The sequence below is a fragment of the Amblyomma maculatum genome, chromosome 2 (genome assembly GCF_055883805.1).
Source record: "Amblyomma maculatum isolate TAMU_Amacu chromosome 2, ASM5588380v1, whole genome shotgun sequence".
Classification (NCBI taxonomy): Eukaryota; Metazoa; Arthropoda; class Arachnida; order Ixodida; family Ixodidae; genus Amblyomma; species Amblyomma maculatum.
In genome coordinates, this window is record NC_139345.1 from 222,571,067 (window position 1) to 222,591,574 (window position 20,508).

Below are 20,508 nucleotides of genomic sequence, written 5' to 3' on the forward strand. Positions count from 1 at the left end.
GATGATTATCAGATGGCAATGGCAATTTCGGACAGTGCTCTGGTCACATGTGTGATTCCTGTAGCTTTAGTAGGTTCCGCAGCAACCTGGAGGCGTAGGCAGCGGCCATTCACAACAAAACAGGACTTTGTACAGCGTTTTCGGGAAGAGTTTTTGCCGCCTGACTACGTCATCCGCATCAAGAATGAGCTTTGTGCCAGGACGCAAAGCGAGCACGAGGGTTTGCTCGAGTTTTTGCGCAGCTTTCAAGAGCTGCACGAGCGGGCAGATCCTGGAGCTCCGGAACCAGAGAAGGTGGCTCATGCCATACATCGGTGCCATCCGAGGTACCAGCCATACTTCCGGCGCCGCCAGTTCATGGACTTCGAGGACATGGCCAGGGAGGCCTCCCGCATCGAGGCATCTTTTCTGGCGGAGCTCAACTACAAGCCACCTTCCCCAGCGGAGACCTGCCTCGAGCCGTCCTGTGCATGGCTCGGATCATTGGCAGCCCGCAGCGTGATGGCCCCCAGCTGCCGTATGGGGACAGGCGACTTGCACGAGGTCGTAATCCCTGGTGCGCCTCCTCCTGTGACTGGCCGAGTGAAGGGGGTGGCAGGCCGGACCGGGCCTCCTCCGGTGATTGACCGAGCGCAAGGGGTGGCAGGCCGGACCGGGCCTCCTCCAGTGACGGGCCGACTGCAGGAGGTGGCAGGCCGGACCGGGCCTCCTCCGCTGACTGACAGACTGCAGGGGGTGGCAGGCCGGACCGGGCCTCCTCCGATGAGTGACCGAGCGCAAGGGGTGGCAGGCCGGACTGGGCCTCCTCCGGTGAGTGACCGAGCGCAAGGGGTGGCAAGCCTGAACGGGCCTCCTCCGATGACTGGCAGACTGCCGGCTGTGGCAGGCCGGACCGGGCCTCTTCTGGCTGCTGCCTGCTACAATGCGGGCGAAGGAGCGTGGCCAACACAGAGCCTGGTGTTTTGGTCATCTCATCACCCGGCGGCCAGGGTATGGGGCTGCTGCAGACGTCAGCCTAAGCGACGTAAGGGACGAGGAAAGAAGTCGTCTCCTCTGGCCCAGACAGCCCCGGCACCAGAGGTGATTGGCGGCCCCTTGGAACGTGAATCACGGCCCCAGGACATCAAGGACCAAACGGTAAGCGATTTGCCGTCCACTTTCCGCCTCCAGGATGCCCGCCCTGATAATGCCCCATTGGTGGCTGTTAAAATAGTGGGGATAGAAGTTCCCGCTCTACTGGACACCGGTTCCAGTGTTTCTGTTTTTGGCGATAAGGTTAAGCGAGCATGCGATTCAAGACATTTGCAGTTACGAGAAGTGACTACAAAGCTTCGAATGGCGTCGCCACAGATAGCGTCAGCAACCTCTGCAGCACGCCTAACAGTTACCGAGAATGGTCGCAAAATAAGGCAGCGCTTCCTGCATCTTCGCGGACTCTTTTGTCCGGTAATTTTGGGCCGTAACTTCATCTCGAAGGCAGGGATCATTGTCGACCTATATTCAGGCAGCTACCGATACGGCATTAATGCAGAACCACTCAAGTTCATTACAAAGACTACAGAGCGTCACTCAAATCTTCTGGTCGCGGATCCCCCCTCAGTCGGAGTGGCAGAAAGTGGTGTTCTCACTGTCCTGCAGTCTTTCACAGGGTCACAAACGGAAAGATCCAGAATCCAGGCGACACTTGAGCCCTTCGCTACTATGTTCACAGAGGCTCCTGGAAAAGCTAACGTGCTGACGCACAGGATTGACACCGGCAGCTCCCGCCCGATCCGTTTCAACCCCAGGCCGTTGAGCGTCCACAAGCGAGGACTCCTGGATGCCGCTCTGGATGAAATGGTGGCTACCGGTGCAGTAAGACCCTCAAAGAGCCATTGGGCTTTTCCCGTTGTCCTTGCGCCTAAGAAAGACGGCACAGCACGCTTATGTATCTACTATCGGCGGCTGAACGCTGTAACAGTCAGAGATTCTTACCCTTTTCCGTCAGTCGACTCTGTTATGTATACGCTTGGATCAGCGAAACTCTTAACTACTCTAGACTGTAGCAGGGGTTTTCTGCAGATACCGATTGCCCAGAGTGACATCGAAAAAACTGCATTCACTTGCCATCGGGGCTTATTCGAGTTTGTTCGACTGCCTTTCGGTTTATGCAATTCACCTGCTACCTTTCAGCCCGTGATGGATATAGTGCTCGGAGACGCGAAATTCAACTATGCAATGGCATAGATGGACGACGTCGTGGTATTTTCAGAAAGCCTAGATGAGCATCTGATTCATTTAACCACTGTCTTGCAACGAAGAAGGATGCAGGCATCACCATTAATCCACGCAAAGTGCAGTTGGTTTCACGCAGAATCAACCTGCTTGGTTTCATTGTTGAACAGGGCACAGTCCGGCCTGTCGAGGAGAAACTGCAGGCCATATTGCAGCTGCCATCACCAACAAACGTCAAGAGCCTGCAGCGATTCTTGGGCATGGTCGGTTTCTACCGCCACTTTATTCCAAACTGTGCAGACCTGGCAAGACCCCTACATGAGCTTCTCCGGAAAGGCGCCCGTTGGTTCTGGACAGACACGGAGCGGGAATCGTTTCGGGCGCTGTCAACAGCTATCGCCGATGCTGCTCGTCTGCGGCTCCCGGACCTAAACCGGCCCTTTACAGTGCAGACTGATGCGAGTGAGTATGGAATAGGTGCTGTTTTACTTCAGGGTCACAAAGGGAAGCTTTGCCCCTTGGCATTTGCAAGTCGCTCTCTCTCATCGCCGGAACGAAACTACACGGTAACAGAGAAAGAGTGCTTGGCAATCTTATTTGCGCTAAAAAAGTTTGACATGTATTTGGATGGGGCTGAGTTTACAATTCAGACCGATCATCAGTCACTGTCTTGGTTGTCAAAGCTGCAGAACCCAGCCGGCCGTCTAGCCAGCTGGGCGCTCGCTCTTCAGAAATATAATTACAGGGTGGAGTACAAGAAAGGCAGCCGACGCCCTGTCCCGAGCTCCGTTACCTGCAGATGGCGAGCAAGCACTGCAAGTCCTGGTGATCGCAGGAGCCGCTGATGCCTGGGGAACGCTGGTTTCCCGTCAACAGCTGCTCCAAGCTCAGCTAAGCGATCCTCAGTGCATCCAAATACGAAAGGGCCTGGACAGCGCCAACCCTGCAGGAAGCAGCGCCTACCGGCAGCTATGACTGCTACCTGGAAGCAGAGGATGGACCTCTCCTGAGATATATACTTGCTGCCGACACAGATGGTGGTGAGTCCCTATTTCGTGTTGTCGTACCAAAGAGCCTGCGCAAGCTCTTTTTAGAGTATTTTCACGACACACGCCTTGCAGGCCACAGCGATAACAAGAAAATATATGAAAAGTTGGGTCACATCGTGACTTGGCCCCGCATGAGAAAGGATGTCGTGGCATACGTCCGTACTTGTCTTACATGCCAGACAGCGAAGGCAAGGGGAGGTAAACCACCGGGCTTCTTGCAACCTGTGGAGAGCCGTTACCCGTGGAAGATTGTTGCCGGCGACGTAATGGGCCCTTATCCTAGATCTGTGAAAGGAAATCGCTACTTGCTAGTGGTCACTGATCATTTTTATAAATGGGTTGAATTATACCCGCTGCGTAAACTGGACTCAAAAGTAGACTGGGATAAATTCCTAGACGCATTCACTCGGTTCGGCTTCCCGGCGCAGCTAATCACTGATAATGCGACGTATTTCACGGGCAGGATATTTGCTGACACCTGCAAAGCTCTTGGCGTGCAGCACAAAAATACTACGCCCTACCATCCTCAGGCCAACATCACAGAGCGGGTCAACAGAAACCTGAAAAACATGCTCGTGGCTTTCACGGAACGTCACAAAGACTGGGATTTGCGAGTGCAGGAAATGGCTTTCGCCACAAGAACCACAGGAAACCGGTCGACTGGTTTTACGCCGGCAGCTACTTCTTGGCCGTGAGCTTCGATTTCCCATTGAACACGCCCTTACCCATGACTCTGATTTACAGGTTCCCAGTTATTCCAGGTTCACCCAGGATCTCTCCAGTCGTCTCGCTGGAACTCTAAAGGAGGCCAGGGAGAACTTGGACCTCGCCCGCCTGGAGCACTGCGGCCAGTACAACAAGGGCAGGCGTCCTTTGCTGTTCGACGTTGGCGATAAAGTACTCCGCCGCTCGCACCCGCTAAGTGATGCCACAAAAGGATTTGCCGCCTCTCTCGCTCCTCGATGGACTGGTCCTTTTGTAGTAATAAAGCGTCTTTCGCGGCTGGCTTACATGCTTCGTCATGTGCAGGGTGGCCGGGAGATCGGACCAGTCAGCGTCGCCGACCTGAGAAAGTACTACAAGCGGCCAGAAAGTTTGTAACGGCACTTCCTTCAGCGGGCGGACTCCTTCAAGCGGGCAGCTCGTCAGAACCAGCATTGTTTTTGTACTCCTCCCAGTGCCCTTCTTTGTTTCGTTCTTAGAAATCTCGGGAGGTGTCCCGTCTTAAGAGGGGAGAGTGTTGGGCTCCGCAGCCCCTTTAGGTGTTTTAAACCGCGCGCGCGTCTTTCTATTTGTATTGTGTTTGCACGGGCAGCGCGAGTGCGCATGAGCAAGCAGATAATCTTGGGGGGCGTGATGTTAGCGGCGACAGACGAGGGTAGATAAGCGCGTCAGAAGCGAGGCGCGGGGCTTTTTTGTGCCGGCGGAAAGGCCGGCGCGGTGCAACCGGCGAGCGTCATGGGCCAGCAGGGTGTGCACGGACGACCGAAAGAAGATCGCCGACGCGAAGATGGAAGCAGTGCCTGCAAGAACAGCCTAGGCGCATTTCAGTGAGCTGCTGTGCCGCGAGGAGCAATCTTTCTTGTGTCGCCGTTAGCGCTTTGGCCCCATTGCTCGTTTTATTCGCTCCGCAGTGTGTGTTGTTCCGCCGCCGTAAGGCCCTGACATTCTTCCCGCTTTCCGTTGGTGTTCTATTGTCGCGCGCATGAACAGCCTGTCCTCAGCGCAGTAGCGCCTTATGTTTCTCTGTTTTGCTTTTTTTTGTTTATCCGGAATGAACCGGTGTTTTTAAGAGACTGGATTTGTCACTCATCGGGCGAGACCATGGCTCGTGGGCCCGTTTTTTGAAGGCGAGGCCTTCAATCTAGAAGACGGAGAGCCCGAAGAGATGTAGACTGATGTTCGTGATATAATACAAGAAGTTGCTACTAAGGTAGTTCCAAAGCAAAAGAAATGCAAGAAAGCAAACTGGTTATCTGAAGAGGCTTTGCAAATAGCTGAGGAAAGGAGGATGGCAAAAGTTATGGGGGAAAGAGAAAGATACAAGGTTCCCAATGCGGATTTTCAGAAAATAGCAAGGAGAGATTAAATGCCTTCCTGGACATACAGTGCCAAGCAGTTAAGGACAATAGTCAATTAAGGAACAGAAGAACTCTGAAAAGACAATCAAAGATATCAAAGGACGCTTCTGCGCTTAGCTGGGCGTGATAAAGGACAAACGAGGCAAGGACCTCGCTGAAGCCTCAGAGATAAAGAAGAGGTGGCAGGAGTACACAGAACTGTACAAGAAGGACCCGAATGTGCAAACCCAACATAAGACGGTTGTGATTACTGATCTCGAGCCGGGCATCCTGAAGAGTGAAGTTGAATGGGCCTTAGCCAGCCTTGCTAAGAACAAAGCTAGCGGAATTGATGGCATTCCAGCTGAGTTGCTTCAAAACCTCAACCATGACGCTGTTAACATTCTGCATACATTATGTCAGAAGATTTGGACAACCCTGCAGTGGCCACAAGAATGGAGGAGGTCAGTTTACATCCCCATTCCAAAGAAAGGCAGTGCCAAAGATTGTTCCAACCACCGCACGATCGCGCTTATTTCGCATGCTAGCAAGGTGATGTTGAAAATCCTCCAAGGTAGGCTGCAGCAGTATGTGGATCGGAGCTTCCGGACGTGCAAGCTGGGTTTCGCAAGGGCAGAGGAACTAGAGACCAAATTGCCAACCTTCGCTGGATCATGGAAAAAGCAAGAGAGTTCCAGAAACCCATCTACTTCTGCTTTATTGACTATGCGAAAGCGTTTGACTGCGTAGATCACAGCAGATTGTGGCAAGCTCTCCAAGAGATGGGAGTTCCAATTCACCTCGTCTGTCTCCTCAGGAATCTGTATGAAGGGCAAGAGGCCACAGACAGAACTGGGCATGGTCTTACTAATTGGTTTCCGATCGAGAAAGGAGTGAGGCAAGGCTGCATACTGTCGCCCTGCCTATTTAACCTATATGCAGAGTGCATCATGAGGAAGGCCGGTCTGGACGAGTCTTCAGCTGGAGTGAAGATTGCTGGAAAACGTATCAACAACCTTAAATATGCGGATGATACCACTTTAATGGCAGAAAGTGAAGTGGAACTCAAGAGACTTCTGATGCGCGTACAAGACGAAAGTGAGAAGTTTGGGCTTAAACTGAACATTAAAAAGACAAAGATCATGGCGTCTTGCCCTATCAAGTCCTGGAGCATCAATGGACAAGAAGTGGAAGCTGTGACAGATTTTCTGTTCTTGGGCTCCAAGATTACCTCGGAAGGAGACTGCAGCCATGAAATTAGGAGACGCCTGCTTCTGGGAAAGAGAGCAATGGTTAGCCTTGACCGCCTAGTAAAGAGCAGAGACATTGGTCTGTCAACCAAGATCCGTATAACTCGTGCTATGGTCTTTCCAGTTGTGATGTATGGATGCGAGAGTTGGACTGTGAAAAAGGCTGACCGCCGAAGAATTGACGCGTTTGAATTGTGGTGCTGGCGAAGACTCTTGAGAGTTCCTTGGACTGCCAGAAGATCAAATCAGTCGATATTGTCGACCATAAACCCTGGCTGCTCATTGGAGGGTCAAATTCTAAAGTTAAAGCTCAGCTACTTTGGTCATCTGATGAGAAGAGAGGAGTCGCTGGAGAAAGATTTGATGTTGGGAAAAGTTGAGGGTCGCCGGAGAAGGGGTAGGCAGCGAACGCGATGGTTAGATGGCATTCTCGAGGCACTGCAGATGAAGTTATGTGATGCTAGGAAGATAGTGAGAGACCGGAAAGCGTGGCTTGACATGATCCATATAGGGTCACGAAGAGTCGGACACGACTGAACGACTGAACTGAACAATAATCAGCGTGATCGGAATTTCATCTATTCCATCTAGGAATATTTTTTCTTTCTTTTTCCAGTTTAGATTGGTCCGTTCTAAACTGCTTTGTATTCTGCTACCTTGTGTTGCTTCCCGATTTGCGGAGATTACCCTATCGTCGTTCTTAAATGACTCGGCTATAACTGCATGATGTAATGTAGTTCACTGCGCTGTCTCCCTTTAAACTATTTCCCTCGTTATCTTGAATCCGATCCTGCTTTCCTTGATTCTTCTTCCCTAGCCAGCTTATATGGTTCCAGAATTTTCTTGCTCCGCCTCTAGAGGCATCGTGTATATCAGCCATCCAGCGATCGGTGGACTGTCTTATTTTACTTTGGACGAGGGCCTGCACTTGAAGTTTATTTTGTCGATATGATTCCCATTTTTGGTCGATTTCTTCCTGAGATACCTGTGCTTTCTTTGCCATTCGGTGTTCCCTTGAAGCAGCCCGTCGTTGTTCAATAGCTTCCCTGATTTCCTTATTCCACCAGCTCCGTGGCTTCCTCTTTCCATTCCAGCTGTTTGCTACTTTAACCTTCTGAATTTTCCGCCTTGTGAGTAGTTCTACTTGTTCATAATCCGTCTTCCATGGGGCTTTTCTCCATTGCTCCTTGTATGTCAGCTGCTATCTGCGCTATTTGATCGTCGTTTAATTTTGCGTTTACGTTTTGTCTAAGTTCCATTTCTCTTGTCATCAAGGGCCCCATCTGCAGACTAATACGCTTGTGATCACTTCCCAGACTACACTCCCCTTCTTCGCCTATTTCCATTTTTCTGACCTTGCTATAAATTTCATGCGACGTTAGACAATAGTCAATGGTCGTCTGCCTGTTGCGGGATTCCCACATGATTTGGCCTTCGCATTTTGTTTCTCTATTTGCTATAACTAGATCGTGTCGCGCACAGAAATCTAGAATTAGCTTCCCGTTACAATCAGTGTATCCATCCAGATCGTCGGAGGCCGTTCATGTCCCCCAGCAGAATATAATATTGGCGCCGTCTCCAAACTGGCTTATATCGTCACTGAGACATTCAACAAGATAATTTTTTTTTCCTGCATTGGTGTCCTGTTCCTAAATAAACTACCCCTAGCCATGTCCTTATGCCGGCACTTGAATTCCTGATACCCAGATACGTTCGTTACAAGATGGTTTAATTCTTTGCCACTTTGTTCCCTAGTGTATCAACATACCTACCCCTCCACCCTTTTTTTCCGTTCTCGTTCTGTTGCACCCTTCCCAATAGCGGGGGACCTAAACTCCGCACACGCTGATTGGGGATACAGCCGTACAAACAGCAGAGGAGAGGTTCTGTCCAATCAGAGACAGCAGTCACAGCTATCCGTACATAATGATTTTGAAATGCCCACCAGACAGGGTACAGTTGGTATTATGGATACCAGCCCAGATCTCACGCTCGGCAGACACATCCCGCACCTGAAATGGGAACGAACCGGACACACATTAGGCAGCGATCATTATATCATCGCCCTAACCCTTGAGGGACCACAGTGCACGCCAAAGACATATAAGCATCATTTGGTGAACTGGGAAAATTTTCGAAAACAACGACAAAACACCCCTGCTGAAGACTACATAGAATTAAGGCAATGGGTGCGACAACTACTTCAGGACCAGGAAAATAATACGCAGATCATTGATACAAACGAAGATGTGCCAGCGTTAGATGCCAGAATGGCGCATTTACTTGAGGCCCACCGTAGTTTAAATAAACGGTATGCCACACAGAAGCACAACCGAAAACTTAAGCAGAAGATTAATGATCTGGCCACCCAAATTGAAGACTATGGAGCGCAATTGTTTCAGCAGAATTGGACACAAATATGTGAAGGGCTAAAAGGAAATCTCACCACAAAGCGTGCATGGCACCTACTTCGGCACTTTCTGGACCCAACCCAGAGCAAGACATATACACGAAACATAATAGCTAGACTAACCCACCAACACAGAGATGACACAGATGCCCTACTAGCTACTCTAAAGCATATGCACACCACCCCGGGTCAACCACAATCCCTTCCCTCCTATGCAGGAGGACCAAATGATATATTAGATGCTGCAATAACGACATCAGAAATACGGGCAGCACTTCACAAGCTCAAGAACACAACGCCAGGCGAAGATCAGGTTTCAAATGCGGCGCTAAGAAATCTAGATGATAAATCATTGGAGTAACTAACGGACCTCTATAACAAACACTGGGAAGAAGGGACACTCCCAGCAGAATGGACACACGGGAAAGTAATTCTCATACCAAAACCCAATAAGCCAATTTCCCCAGCGAATATGCGCCCAATATCGCTCACCTCAAACTTAGGAAAACTCTTTGAACAGGTTATACTAGCTCGGCTAACTGCATACATGGATGACACGGACCAATACCCGCACTCAATGGTCGGTTTCAGGCCCCGTCTATCTACGCAGGACGCTATGCTGCAGCTAACGTCAGCAGTGCTTGACCCACATATACCAACGCATACTAAGGCGATACTAGCAATAGATCTCAAAAAAGCGTTTGATAATGTACTCACGAACATTCAAACTGGTCCTAGGGTTTACAACTACATAAGAGCCTTCCTTCAGCACAGGACAGCCACACTTCACATCGTGCAATCTCCACACCTCACCGTACACGCTTGCCAACGTGGGGACGCCGCAAGGCTCCGTTCTTTCCCCGTTTCTGTTCAACATTACCCTTATCCCCTTAACCGCAGAACTACAGAAAATCCCTCACCTCGGTTACACCATATACGCCGATGACATCACACTCTGGACAACACACGGATGAGACGGTGAAATCGAAGACACGCTACAAACAGCAGCAGACACGATAGCCAAGCTTACCGCAACAATCGCATTAGAGTGCTCCCCAGAAAAATCAGAATTACTAATCATACCCCCTAAAGGACGGACCTACCAAAGCCCCATAGAAATTCGAATTCAGGGAAGACAAGTACCACAGGTTCATACCATCCGCATTCTGGGACTATACCTTCAACAGGATGGAAAGAACGTCGACACAATTAAGCGGCTCAAAAAGGCCGTTGCAAACACCACACAAATCATAAAAAGGGTGACAGGACGCGCACATGGGCTTCGAGAGGCGGACACACTTCGAGTAGTGCACGCCTATACCCTCAGCAGAATTCTTTATGCTACACCATATCTCAAACTATCATGCAGTGAGGTCCAGCAAATAGACTCATTAATTCGGCAAGCAACAAAGGCAGCACTTAAATTACCGAAAAGCACTAGTAACGAGAGACTACTCGAACTTGGAGTCCATAATACAATACATGAACTTCGAGAGGCCCATTTACAAGCACAATACCTCAGATTAGCTGCTACAACTACTGGACGACATATACTCACTAAGCTAGGCATCACTATTCCTGCAAACAATTCATCCCTATTAACACTCCCTAGCCACATTTACACTTCAATCTATGTCAAACCATTACCGCGGAACATGCACCCCCACTATGACCAAGGTCGCAGGAAGGCGCGCGCGGCAGCGCTCCACAAATGGTACGGGAATGAGCCCGATGCCGTTTGGGTAGATGCCGCCTGCGATGAGAGCGGAGCCACTGCAGTTGTCCACAACCCCCCCATTTCCCCCTTAACTATTGAGCTTCCTTCAGGCACGACCCCTGAAGAAGCCGAGGAGACCGCTATAGCTATTGCTCTGGCATACACCGATGCCAGTTATATACTCAGTGATTCAAAAACTGCCATTCTAAATTATGCCAGGGGCCGGGTTCATCCTCCGGCGCACCGCTTGCTGCACATGCCCACCTCCCACCTCCCCCGACGGATTGAGCTCATCTGGGTGCCTGCGCACTCGGGAAATCCCGGCAACGAGGCTGCCGACTCCTTAGCCCGAGGGTCTAGAAACCGGGCACAGGCGGACCTCATGGGGGATTTCTCGAAGGATCGTATGCACTCGTTTGCTGAGTTCACCGCAAACTCCCGCGCTGAGCGCCTCATCTATCCGTCACCCCACCCATCCCTCACTATCAGAGAGCAGTCAATCTGGCGTCGTCTGCAGACACGAACTCTACCGACACCAGCTCTACTTTCGAAATTTCAGCCGGTATCCCTCATATGCACTTTGTGCTCCCATCCCAAGGCCACTCTTACCCACATTCTTTTATCCTGCCCTGCGTCTCCTCCCCCCGCCGGGCCGGTGCCTCTCCGAACCTGGGAGGACTGGGAGACCTCACTGCGATCAGCGGACCCGGCCAGACAGGCGATCGTCGTCAGCCGGGCCGCATACGTCATGGATAAACATAATATGAACGTTTAGATCGTGAGTGGGGTCGTGCGGAGACCCAGGAGGCCTGCGTGCCTCGAATTCTTCTGCAAATAAAATTTTTTCCTCCTCCTCCTCCTCCCAGACGTAGCCTTATAAACGGCGGATGTTCTATATCCCTCAGATGAGTCTCGCAAAGAGTGTACACACCTATTTTGTCATCCTTCAACTGCTGTTCTATCTCTAGCCATTTCGCTCTTTTTCTACCTTCTTGCATGTTTATGTAGCTGATCCTAGTTTTAAATTTTTTTTTTGTACTTTTCTTTCCCGACCTCCTCCTTGCCATTTTTTGGGGCTCAGCCTCCATTATTACACTTTCTTCTGCTTCACTTCTAACTGCCTCTGTGCACGAAGTTCTCGCGGACCCCCTAACTTGCCGCATATACCGAAATTGTAGTCGAGATTCGGATCTCGCGTACCGATCTCTCGTTTGGGCTCCAGGCCACCAAGGTCTTCAAGGGAATGAGGCAGCCGACGCCGCCGCCCGCGCGCGCTCTCTCCGGACATTTCCCACGGGACCCGACACGGTCCATATGTATCAGCAGCGCGAACACAATCAGAGGAAAAGAAGAATAAGAAGGACAGAGCGCTGTCCTTCTTATTCTTCTTTTCCTCTGATTGTGTTCGCGCTGCTGATACATATGGATCGTTACCAACTAGCCCGACAGATCGTGTTACCCGCGCTCTGTCCTCAGCGCTCTGTCCTTCTTATTCTTCTTTTCCTCTGATTGTGTTCGCGCTGCTGATACATATGGATCGTTACCAACTAGCCCGACAGATCGTGTTACCCGACACGGACCAGGTTTTTGATTTCAGCCGTTTACAATTTTAAAGAAATATGTGAATATTACAGATCCACGCACCAAACTCTTCCCACCCTGTGCAAAGGGCTGGGGAAGGCTAACGAGCGGGTGCTCCTGCGCCTGCTCATCAATACAATGTTGTGTCCGGCTACTCTAAAACATTTTGATCCGCAATTCTACGGGCTGTGCTCGCACTGTGGGGAGGTGTCTGACACCTACCACATGATGTAGGCCTGCCAGAAAAACTCATCTTTGCCCGCTATCCCCAACCCCACACAAGAGAACTGGGTGGCGACCCTGTCCGGCTGCAAACGCCTATGGAGTGCCTGTCAAGGCATCCCACCTAGTGTACCTCTATGTAATATAGTAAATGTTTTCACCACCCACCACCACCCCCTAAAAAAGCTACAGCCCTGCCTGCCAGGTGCCAGCCGTTCTCTGCTCCCACCCTTCTGTTCAAATGAATGCCATCTCGCCGAAAAGCCCTACCAAAACCTGCTTTATGCACCTTACTGTTTACCTCAACCACTTCGAGACGCTTAAAGGGACACTAAAGAGAAAACTGAAGTGGGCTTGCATCGATAGAATGCCTATTCCTGATTACAAAAAATCCACTCTTACTGAAAACAGAGCTGTTATAAGGTAGTAAAGAGGAAGAGCAGAAATACAGGTATCGCCGCCATAGCCGAAACGCGCAACTACAAATCACGTGACGCGCTAGGGACCACGGAGGCTGACAAATGCGAATTACGTTGCCTGTTTGAATGCGGTCGTAGGTTTTGTTTCAAATATAACACGCTTTTATCATACGTAAACGACGGCGAAAAGACAACGCAAATGTTGCAAGGCAAATACAAAAATACACTTGGAGGCGCCACAGGCGCCCACTTCAGTTTTGGTTCTGTTTCGGCTCAGGCATTTCGTGCGCACTCGGATAGTTTGTTTGGACCTACAGCGCCTGAATTACGAGCTTGGAGCAGCAGATGCGCCTTGCTGGTTCCCATTTGAGCATTCGGAGGCGCGAGCGAGCGAAATCCGCTGCCGCCGACACGCTCCTTCGTTCACACTTCTGCGCCAACATATCGCCGCCGTCGCCGCTTCGACTGCGACCTGGCCGCTCGACTGCAGCTACGTACGCCACAAAAAGCATACATATGCTAAGTACCGAAGGAAAAGCGCATTATCATTCAATTGTTCACTAAATCATGGCACATCTGACCAACATACTGAAAATTGAAAATTGAAATTGAAAAAAAATTTTATTTCCAGTAATATACAGGAAATGGGCCTCGGGCGAAAAGCTACAGCGATAGCTTGAGAGATGCCCGAGGCCCTGCGTCAACAAGACCTTCAACGTGCTACTTGCAGGCATCGTAAACAAAAGGGGCATACTTGCTGCTCATACCAAGGAGAGCGTCGATATATTGCGCTCGTCGCCCGGCGAAAAAAAGGGCTTCGGGCAAAAAGTAAAAACTAAAATAACGAAGCACCACAAATACATTACAAAAAGTAAAAACAAATCGATTTGTAGAAAAAAAAAATCAGTAGCGGTGAGATCTGAACACGCCACTGCGTGATCCGTAACGTTCGACGCTAACCACTCGACTACGCCGCTTTTTTTTTTTCTTTATTGCCTGACTTCGGCACAATACACAAAACCACTTACAGGGCACAATGAGCATTCATTACTACAACAATCATCCAGGTGGGTTGCGGCGTGGTCATGCTAAAATTCTCTTAGGGTCACTAATGGCTCCAATCTTCCGAGCCACTCGGGAGCTTCAGAAGCAAGTTTCTGAATTTCAATATATCTATTCATGCCTTCCCAAAAATAGATCCGTGCTGGCCGTGCGTCAGGATCGCAATGGTATCCTGCCATTATCGAGCGCCAAATACAGTGGAGGGCCATTAGCATAATAAGGTCAAAAGGCACCCCATCCTCATTCTCTACTGGCAAGTACCTAATACCATGCGAGTCTAATGGAAATTCCTTTTTTAAAGTCATTTGTAAAATATCCCAAAAGTATACCCCTTCCCAACAATGTAGGAAAACGTGGTCTATAGTTTCTGGCTGTTTACAAATTAAGCAATGCGAACCCCAAGATAAAAATAAATTCTTCCCTTCCAAGAACTTCTTTACTGGCAGTGTTTCCGTGTGTAACTTAAAGAAAAATGTTTTTGCATTTGACGGCACCTGCATCGCCTTCACCCGCTTAAGTACGTCGCGTCCTGGTCCTCCACTGTATAAGGCCCTGTACATTGGTATGGGAAGAACTACGTCACACAAATCCTTGTACAGCTTCTTCCTGCTAACACAAGATAAATATTCATAAGAAAATCGGACAGGAATCGCACACTAGCGACAACTTCTCTAAAATAACCAAAAATGCGTCTCGATACACTTTCGGTCGAGACAACAAAGTCCGGCAGTGCATTTCCGAGCCTTAATTAGCACACAGTATGCAAAAATGGATCTTTTACATCGCGAACAAAAAGAAATCTGCTGACAATCTGTCGTAGAAATAAATGCCCCAAACCCAGTCCACCGTCCTTCACCCGCCTAAACAAACTGGTCCGGCTACATCGTTCCCATTCTGCTGCCCACACAAAAATGGCAAATATCCGGTGCAGTCTCTGTACGTTCATCCTTGCACAATGCAACACTTGCATCACGTACCACAGCTTCGACATAAAAAACATATTGCACACTGTGGCCCTGGCGAAAACTGACAATTGTTGCCCTTTTCACCCCTCCACCTTTTCCCGCATGGCTTGAGTCTGTGCCCTCCAGTACGATTCGCTATCGCGATAACTATCTAGTGGGACTCCCAAGTACTTTACTGGTGTTGTCACCCAGGACGTTTGCGAACTTCTCTGGCGCCGTTGGCCATTCTCCGTGCCAAAGCCCCAGGGACTTCGACCAATTTACTTTACTGCCGGAAACCTTTGTGAATTCTTTTACAGACGACACGGCCTCGATTACCCCTTCGCGATTCACTGCAAATACAGCCACATCGTCCGCATATGCCAGCAGCTTAACCTCTGCAGCTTGCAATTGGAAGCCATGAATTTTGTCGTTTTCTATGATATCTAAACACAGTGTCTCGATGTAAATGCAGAATAGCAGAGGGCTGAGGGGACAACCCTGGCGCACCGATCGCTGCACGTTTATGGGGGCCCCCAAACTCTTATTTACAATCAATCTTGTTGTGCAGCTTCGGCACGCCATGGCCACTCCCTCGCGAATGACGGACCCTACATTCACATGGTCGAGTATGCAGAACAGTATTTCATGTGAGACACAATCAAATTCTTTCTCCAGATCCAACTGAAGGATGGCTACAAAACTGTTTGTGTGATCACAGCACTCAAGCACACTCCTCACTTTATGCACATTGGAAACAATTAATCGACCCTTGATCCCACACGTCTGGTGTGGTCCAACTAACTGTTGAATTACTGACTGTAGTCTACGGGCTAGAATTTTCATAAAAACTTTGTAGTCTACATTCGTGAGTGCGATAGGGCGATATGCTGTAACCTGTTGTAACTTATCTGCTTCATTGTATTTAGAAACACTGTGTGGGATTTGCCATAAGACGGGGGCAATACATTTACTTTGTAGGACTCGTTGTACACGGCTGCCAGTACCGGCACTATTTCATGTTTGTATGCTTTGTAGAACGCCGCGCTTAACCCGTCGGGGCCGGGAGATTTTCCCGGGTTCAATTTTTCTATGGCAAGCTCGACCTCCGACGCGGTTATTGACAGCTACAGCCTATCTTTCTGCTCATCATCTAATCGCGGTAAAGCGCCCAGAAACTTTCCTTTGAATGCGTTTACTTCCACGTCTTACTTTGTAAACAGCGTTCGATAATATTCAAGAAACGCCTGCTGGATATGACCGCTTTCTCCAGATAACGTCCCGCCCCATTCGATCAGTTCAATGTGGTTGCTCTGAGCACGCGTCTTCTCGATTCCTAGTGCTCGTTTCGACGGTGTCTCCCCCGCAGCTATATCTCGCGCCCGCACAAGCGCACCACGATAGCGCTCTTCTTCGAACAGTTCAATCCTAATATCGTCCATCCATTTACCAGGCTCTTCGCTTTCTTTTTCAAGTAGTCTAGCCAGCAAGGATCTTAAATTGTCCTCCTCACGCTTCTCTTATTCTTGTCGTATACAGCTTGACCGTCCGATTGCTGCTATCTTTATTTGCTCTTTGCAAAGTTCCCACTGCTGCCATATTTTCATCTCCCCTCCTACTAAAGATATCGTCTGTAACGAGCCTATTATTTAATTTCCACGTCTCCCATGAAAACTGATTGCCTCGATGTTTTGTCCCGCACTCCACTAAACGCTCGACTACGCCGCGCCGCAAGAACGCTGCAAATATTTCCGTCATGGCCCCATTTACAATAAAATGTTTCTGCTGTCGGTCTAAAAATTACAACTTCTTCACCATCGGCGCATGCTGCCTGCTCACACGACTTGCAACTAATGTTCTGGATGCCTATGCACACTATATTGTGCACTGGATCCATTTTAACATGTGGAATTTCACAGCGCTGGCAAATTTAGTGGCGCCGGCACTTCGGTCATGCTTCGCTACCGTGGACGTAATTTTCGCTGAACCCGGAGCTGTAGCACAAACCTTGAAGGAAAAAAGTGCGGCGAAGCTTCAAAACTGACAAGCGCAGCAGCGAGGACACTATTTTGCTGGTAACTAAATCTTATTTGTATGTAAACATGTCGGGAAGCGTTGCGATGATCGAGGGCTCAGTTTGTTTATACAGTGCAAGAAAGAGCGCAAAAGCTTGAGAAACATGTAAAGTATTGTGCATTACAAGCGCTCATTGTTTTTTTTTCTTCCTTTATGGGCCCATCGCTCGGTAAATTACTCTCTTCATCGTTTTATTTATTTCGGCTGTGGCCGTCATTGCGAGTACGCTGTTGTCATGTTGGCCCTTGAGGGATGCGACGCCGCGGGCCGCGCCGGCTCGCTAGCTATCACGGAGTCTCCGCTTACGTCATAGTGTGCGTCACTCAACACCGACTAGGTATCGCAGGGCACAGTTTGAATTCGACCGGCGGGAACAATCATCATCATCAGCCTGACTGTACCCACTGCAGGGCGAAGGCCTCTCTCATATTTCTCCAATTAACCCGGTTCTGTGCTAGCTGCATCCACTTGACCCCTGCGAACTTCTTAACCTCATCCGCCCACCTAACTTTCTGCCGCCCCCTGCTACGTTTTCCTTCCCTTGGAATCCAGTTTGTTACCCTCAGCGACCATCGGTTATCCTCTCTTCGCACTACATGTCCTGCCCATGTCCATTTCTTCTTAATTTCCACTAGAATGTCGTTAACTTGAGTTATTTCCCTGACCCACTCTGCACGCTTTCTATCTCTTAATGTTACCCCTACCATTTTTCGTTCCATAGCCCTCTGGGTTGTCCTCAACTTAAGTAGAACTCTCTTAGTTAGCCTCCACGTTTCAGCCCCATAGGTGAGTACAGGCAAGATGCAACTGTTGTATACTTTCCTCTTGAGCGATACCGGTAAGCTGCTAGTCATAATCTGCGAGTGCTTGCCAAATCCGCTCCATCCCAACCTTATTCTTCTTATTTCCTTTTCATGGTCCGGATCTGCGGTTACTACCTGTCCTAAGTAGACATATTCGCCTACTACTTCCAGTATTTCGCTACCTAATGTAAACTGCTGTTCCTTCCCGAGGCTGTTGAACATTACCTTAGTCTTCTGCATATTGATTTTCAAGCCTACCTTTCTACTTTTTCTGTCTAGGTCATCAATCATTATTTGCAGTTCATCCCCCGAGTTGCTTAGCAAGGCAATGTCATCAGCAAATCGCAGATTACTGAGGTATTCTCCATCTACCCTCCAACTTCTTATCGCGATATCTCAGCAATTATTCGATTTTTTGCTGCCGGATATGCGGCGACAGTGTCACCAAATGTAGTTTATTAGATTTTCATAGCATCTTTGGATGTCTTTAGTGTCCCTTTAATTCTCCAGACTTAACTTTCTTATGTCCTGATTAACTGTCACCACGTCCTTTTCCAGCTTTCCGTGCAACCCTACCCAGTCAAAAAAAAAAAAAATGGGTCCAATTGGGAAGACCAGTCAGATTGAATTGGTTCTGCCAATCCCAAATGGTTTGTCCAATGGGTATACTGTCCAAACCAGCTGGTTTCTTCACACCCGATTGGGAAGCCCAGTTGGTTTCTTCACTCCCAATTGGGACGCCCAGTTGGTTTCGTGATTCCCAATTGGGCGTCCCAATTGGGACTGAAGAAACCAACGGGGCATCCCAATTGGGATTGAACAAACCCATTGGGCTAATGGGAAGCCCAGTGTGTTACTTCGGTCCCAATTGGGATTATTTCGCTCCCAAATGGGACGCCCATTTGAAACGAATTGGGCTTCCAACTGGGCTTCCCATTGGTTCTAATTGGTCCTAAGCACATTCCCAATTGGGAAAGTCAAGTCAGTGATATCCTTGACTGAGATGTGCACAGATATACATACCTGTATAAAGAGGCAACAGTGAAAAATATAAGTTCTTATAAAAAGTATATGCTGCTTAATCTTATTAATTGATTATATCGTGTTCACTGTAAGTGGACGCATAATTAAATAAGTTAACTCTGAATAACAAAGATGTGTCACTGGTCCCAGCGGCACTGTTCAAAGAATAAAGTATATAAGTCTGCAACCTGTGGATATATATATATATATATATATATATATATATATTGAATCTGTGTTCCGTGCGTGTAATGCTTGCTTGTCTCTCATGATTTCTGTAAAAAAATTGTAATTTCATTCCACTTGTATAAAAGTCGGCTCCAAATTAACTTCTGGAAGAAAACATTGAAATTGCATCTCCATTATTTTTTTTTTCAGCTATGTGAGTTCAAACTATTTGGGCTCAATGGGTGTACAAATTGCGTTCAATAGGTGAACCATTTGGTCTTCATAGGTAACCAATTATTTCCGATTGGAAGCACCCATTCGTATGAAATGGTCAGGCCCAATGGGTGGCAAAAACACAATTGGATTTTGACCAATTCATTTCAATTGGGAAATTCCCAATTGGACCCATTGAATTTTTTTGACTGGGTAGCACCTCCGGTACTGTGCATATCTGTGCTATCTCCCTGATATCGTCAACTCCCTTAGCTAAACTTTCCACCACTCCTGCAGCGTCACCATTTAGAACATCGTTTAGCCCCGTGGCTAGTATCACCATACTGTGCTCTTCAGAATTTTTCAACAGCCTATTTTTACTCTCTTTCAGCACTGCCATCCTTGTCCTCCCTGGGAAGGCTCCAACTAACACTCGCTTATCACCCTTTACACGTTCCAAGATATCTCGCTTGCACTTGCTCGTGTTAGAATCTCCGGCGATCTACCTGGCTCACTGCTCGGCTGACATAACCTCGAGCTATACTGTGAGCCAACTCGTTTCCTTTGTTCCTCGAGTGTGCCGGCACCCATATTGATTCCACCTCTTTTTGGGTTCAGTCTTTATATCTTAAAATTCGCTCTGTCTCTTTGGAGATCATGCCCCTCGCAAAATTGTTTATAGCAGATTCGGAGTCGCTAGCCTTGCGCTGCCCAGGGGGTGCCGTTATCGCACAGTGGAACAAAATTTAATAAATGGAATGATGGTTTAGTTAACCATTCTAAATCAATAATTAAGATATAGGGAGAAAAATGAGCATGATAGCTACTGCTATCACCCCGTTTCAAAGGGGACTCCTATATTCCATCCATCCATTCCATCCATATTAAAACCCCCCAATAAACTAAAAGTAGCGCCAATATGTGAAGTTTGCCGCCCGCCTCCTCTCCGGCGCTCTCCTCCGTCGTTCGACCCTCTCATTAGCCGAGCGCCGTCACGTGCCCGCGCGCGCTTTTTTTTTTGCGGGGCGTGCAGTTTCCTCCTTTTCAGCGGTGCGGGCGGCGCGCGCGCGGCACATATCGCCGTGTGTTTTGCTGCGGTTCGCACCTCTTTGTCGCTGCTCTTTGAAGTCCTTTGTTTCAAATGCCGGCTTGCTACGCATTCGGGTGCAGCACAACTGAGCGTGATCGCAACAGGTTATTTAGAATACCGTCCGGGAATCGAAATGCTGCTCGGAGGAAAGTCTGGCTTCATTAAGTTGTTGTTTTATGAAGTTGTATCCTACTATATATGTGTTGA

The 20,508-nt window shown here is 48.8% G+C and overlaps 2 protein-coding genes across 2 annotated transcripts in view; one reads left to right on the forward strand and one right to left on the reverse strand.

Moving 5' to 3' along the window:
• The window catches only part of LOC146201343 (motile sperm domain-containing protein 1), a 130,397-nt gene that overhangs the window by 18,536 nt on the left and 91,353 nt on the right, over window positions 1–20,508 (reverse strand). The gene's annotated exons all lie outside the window — the stretch shown is intronic.
• On the forward strand, window positions 763–5,157 carry LOC146201344 (uncharacterized). Its single transcript, XM_084591804.1, has 3 exons — window positions 763–1,137; window positions 1,639–1,927; window positions 5,114–5,157. Exons 1-3 carry the CDS (start codon window positions 763–765, stop codon window positions 5,155–5,157), a joined length of 708 nt encoding a protein of 235 aa, XP_084447930.1.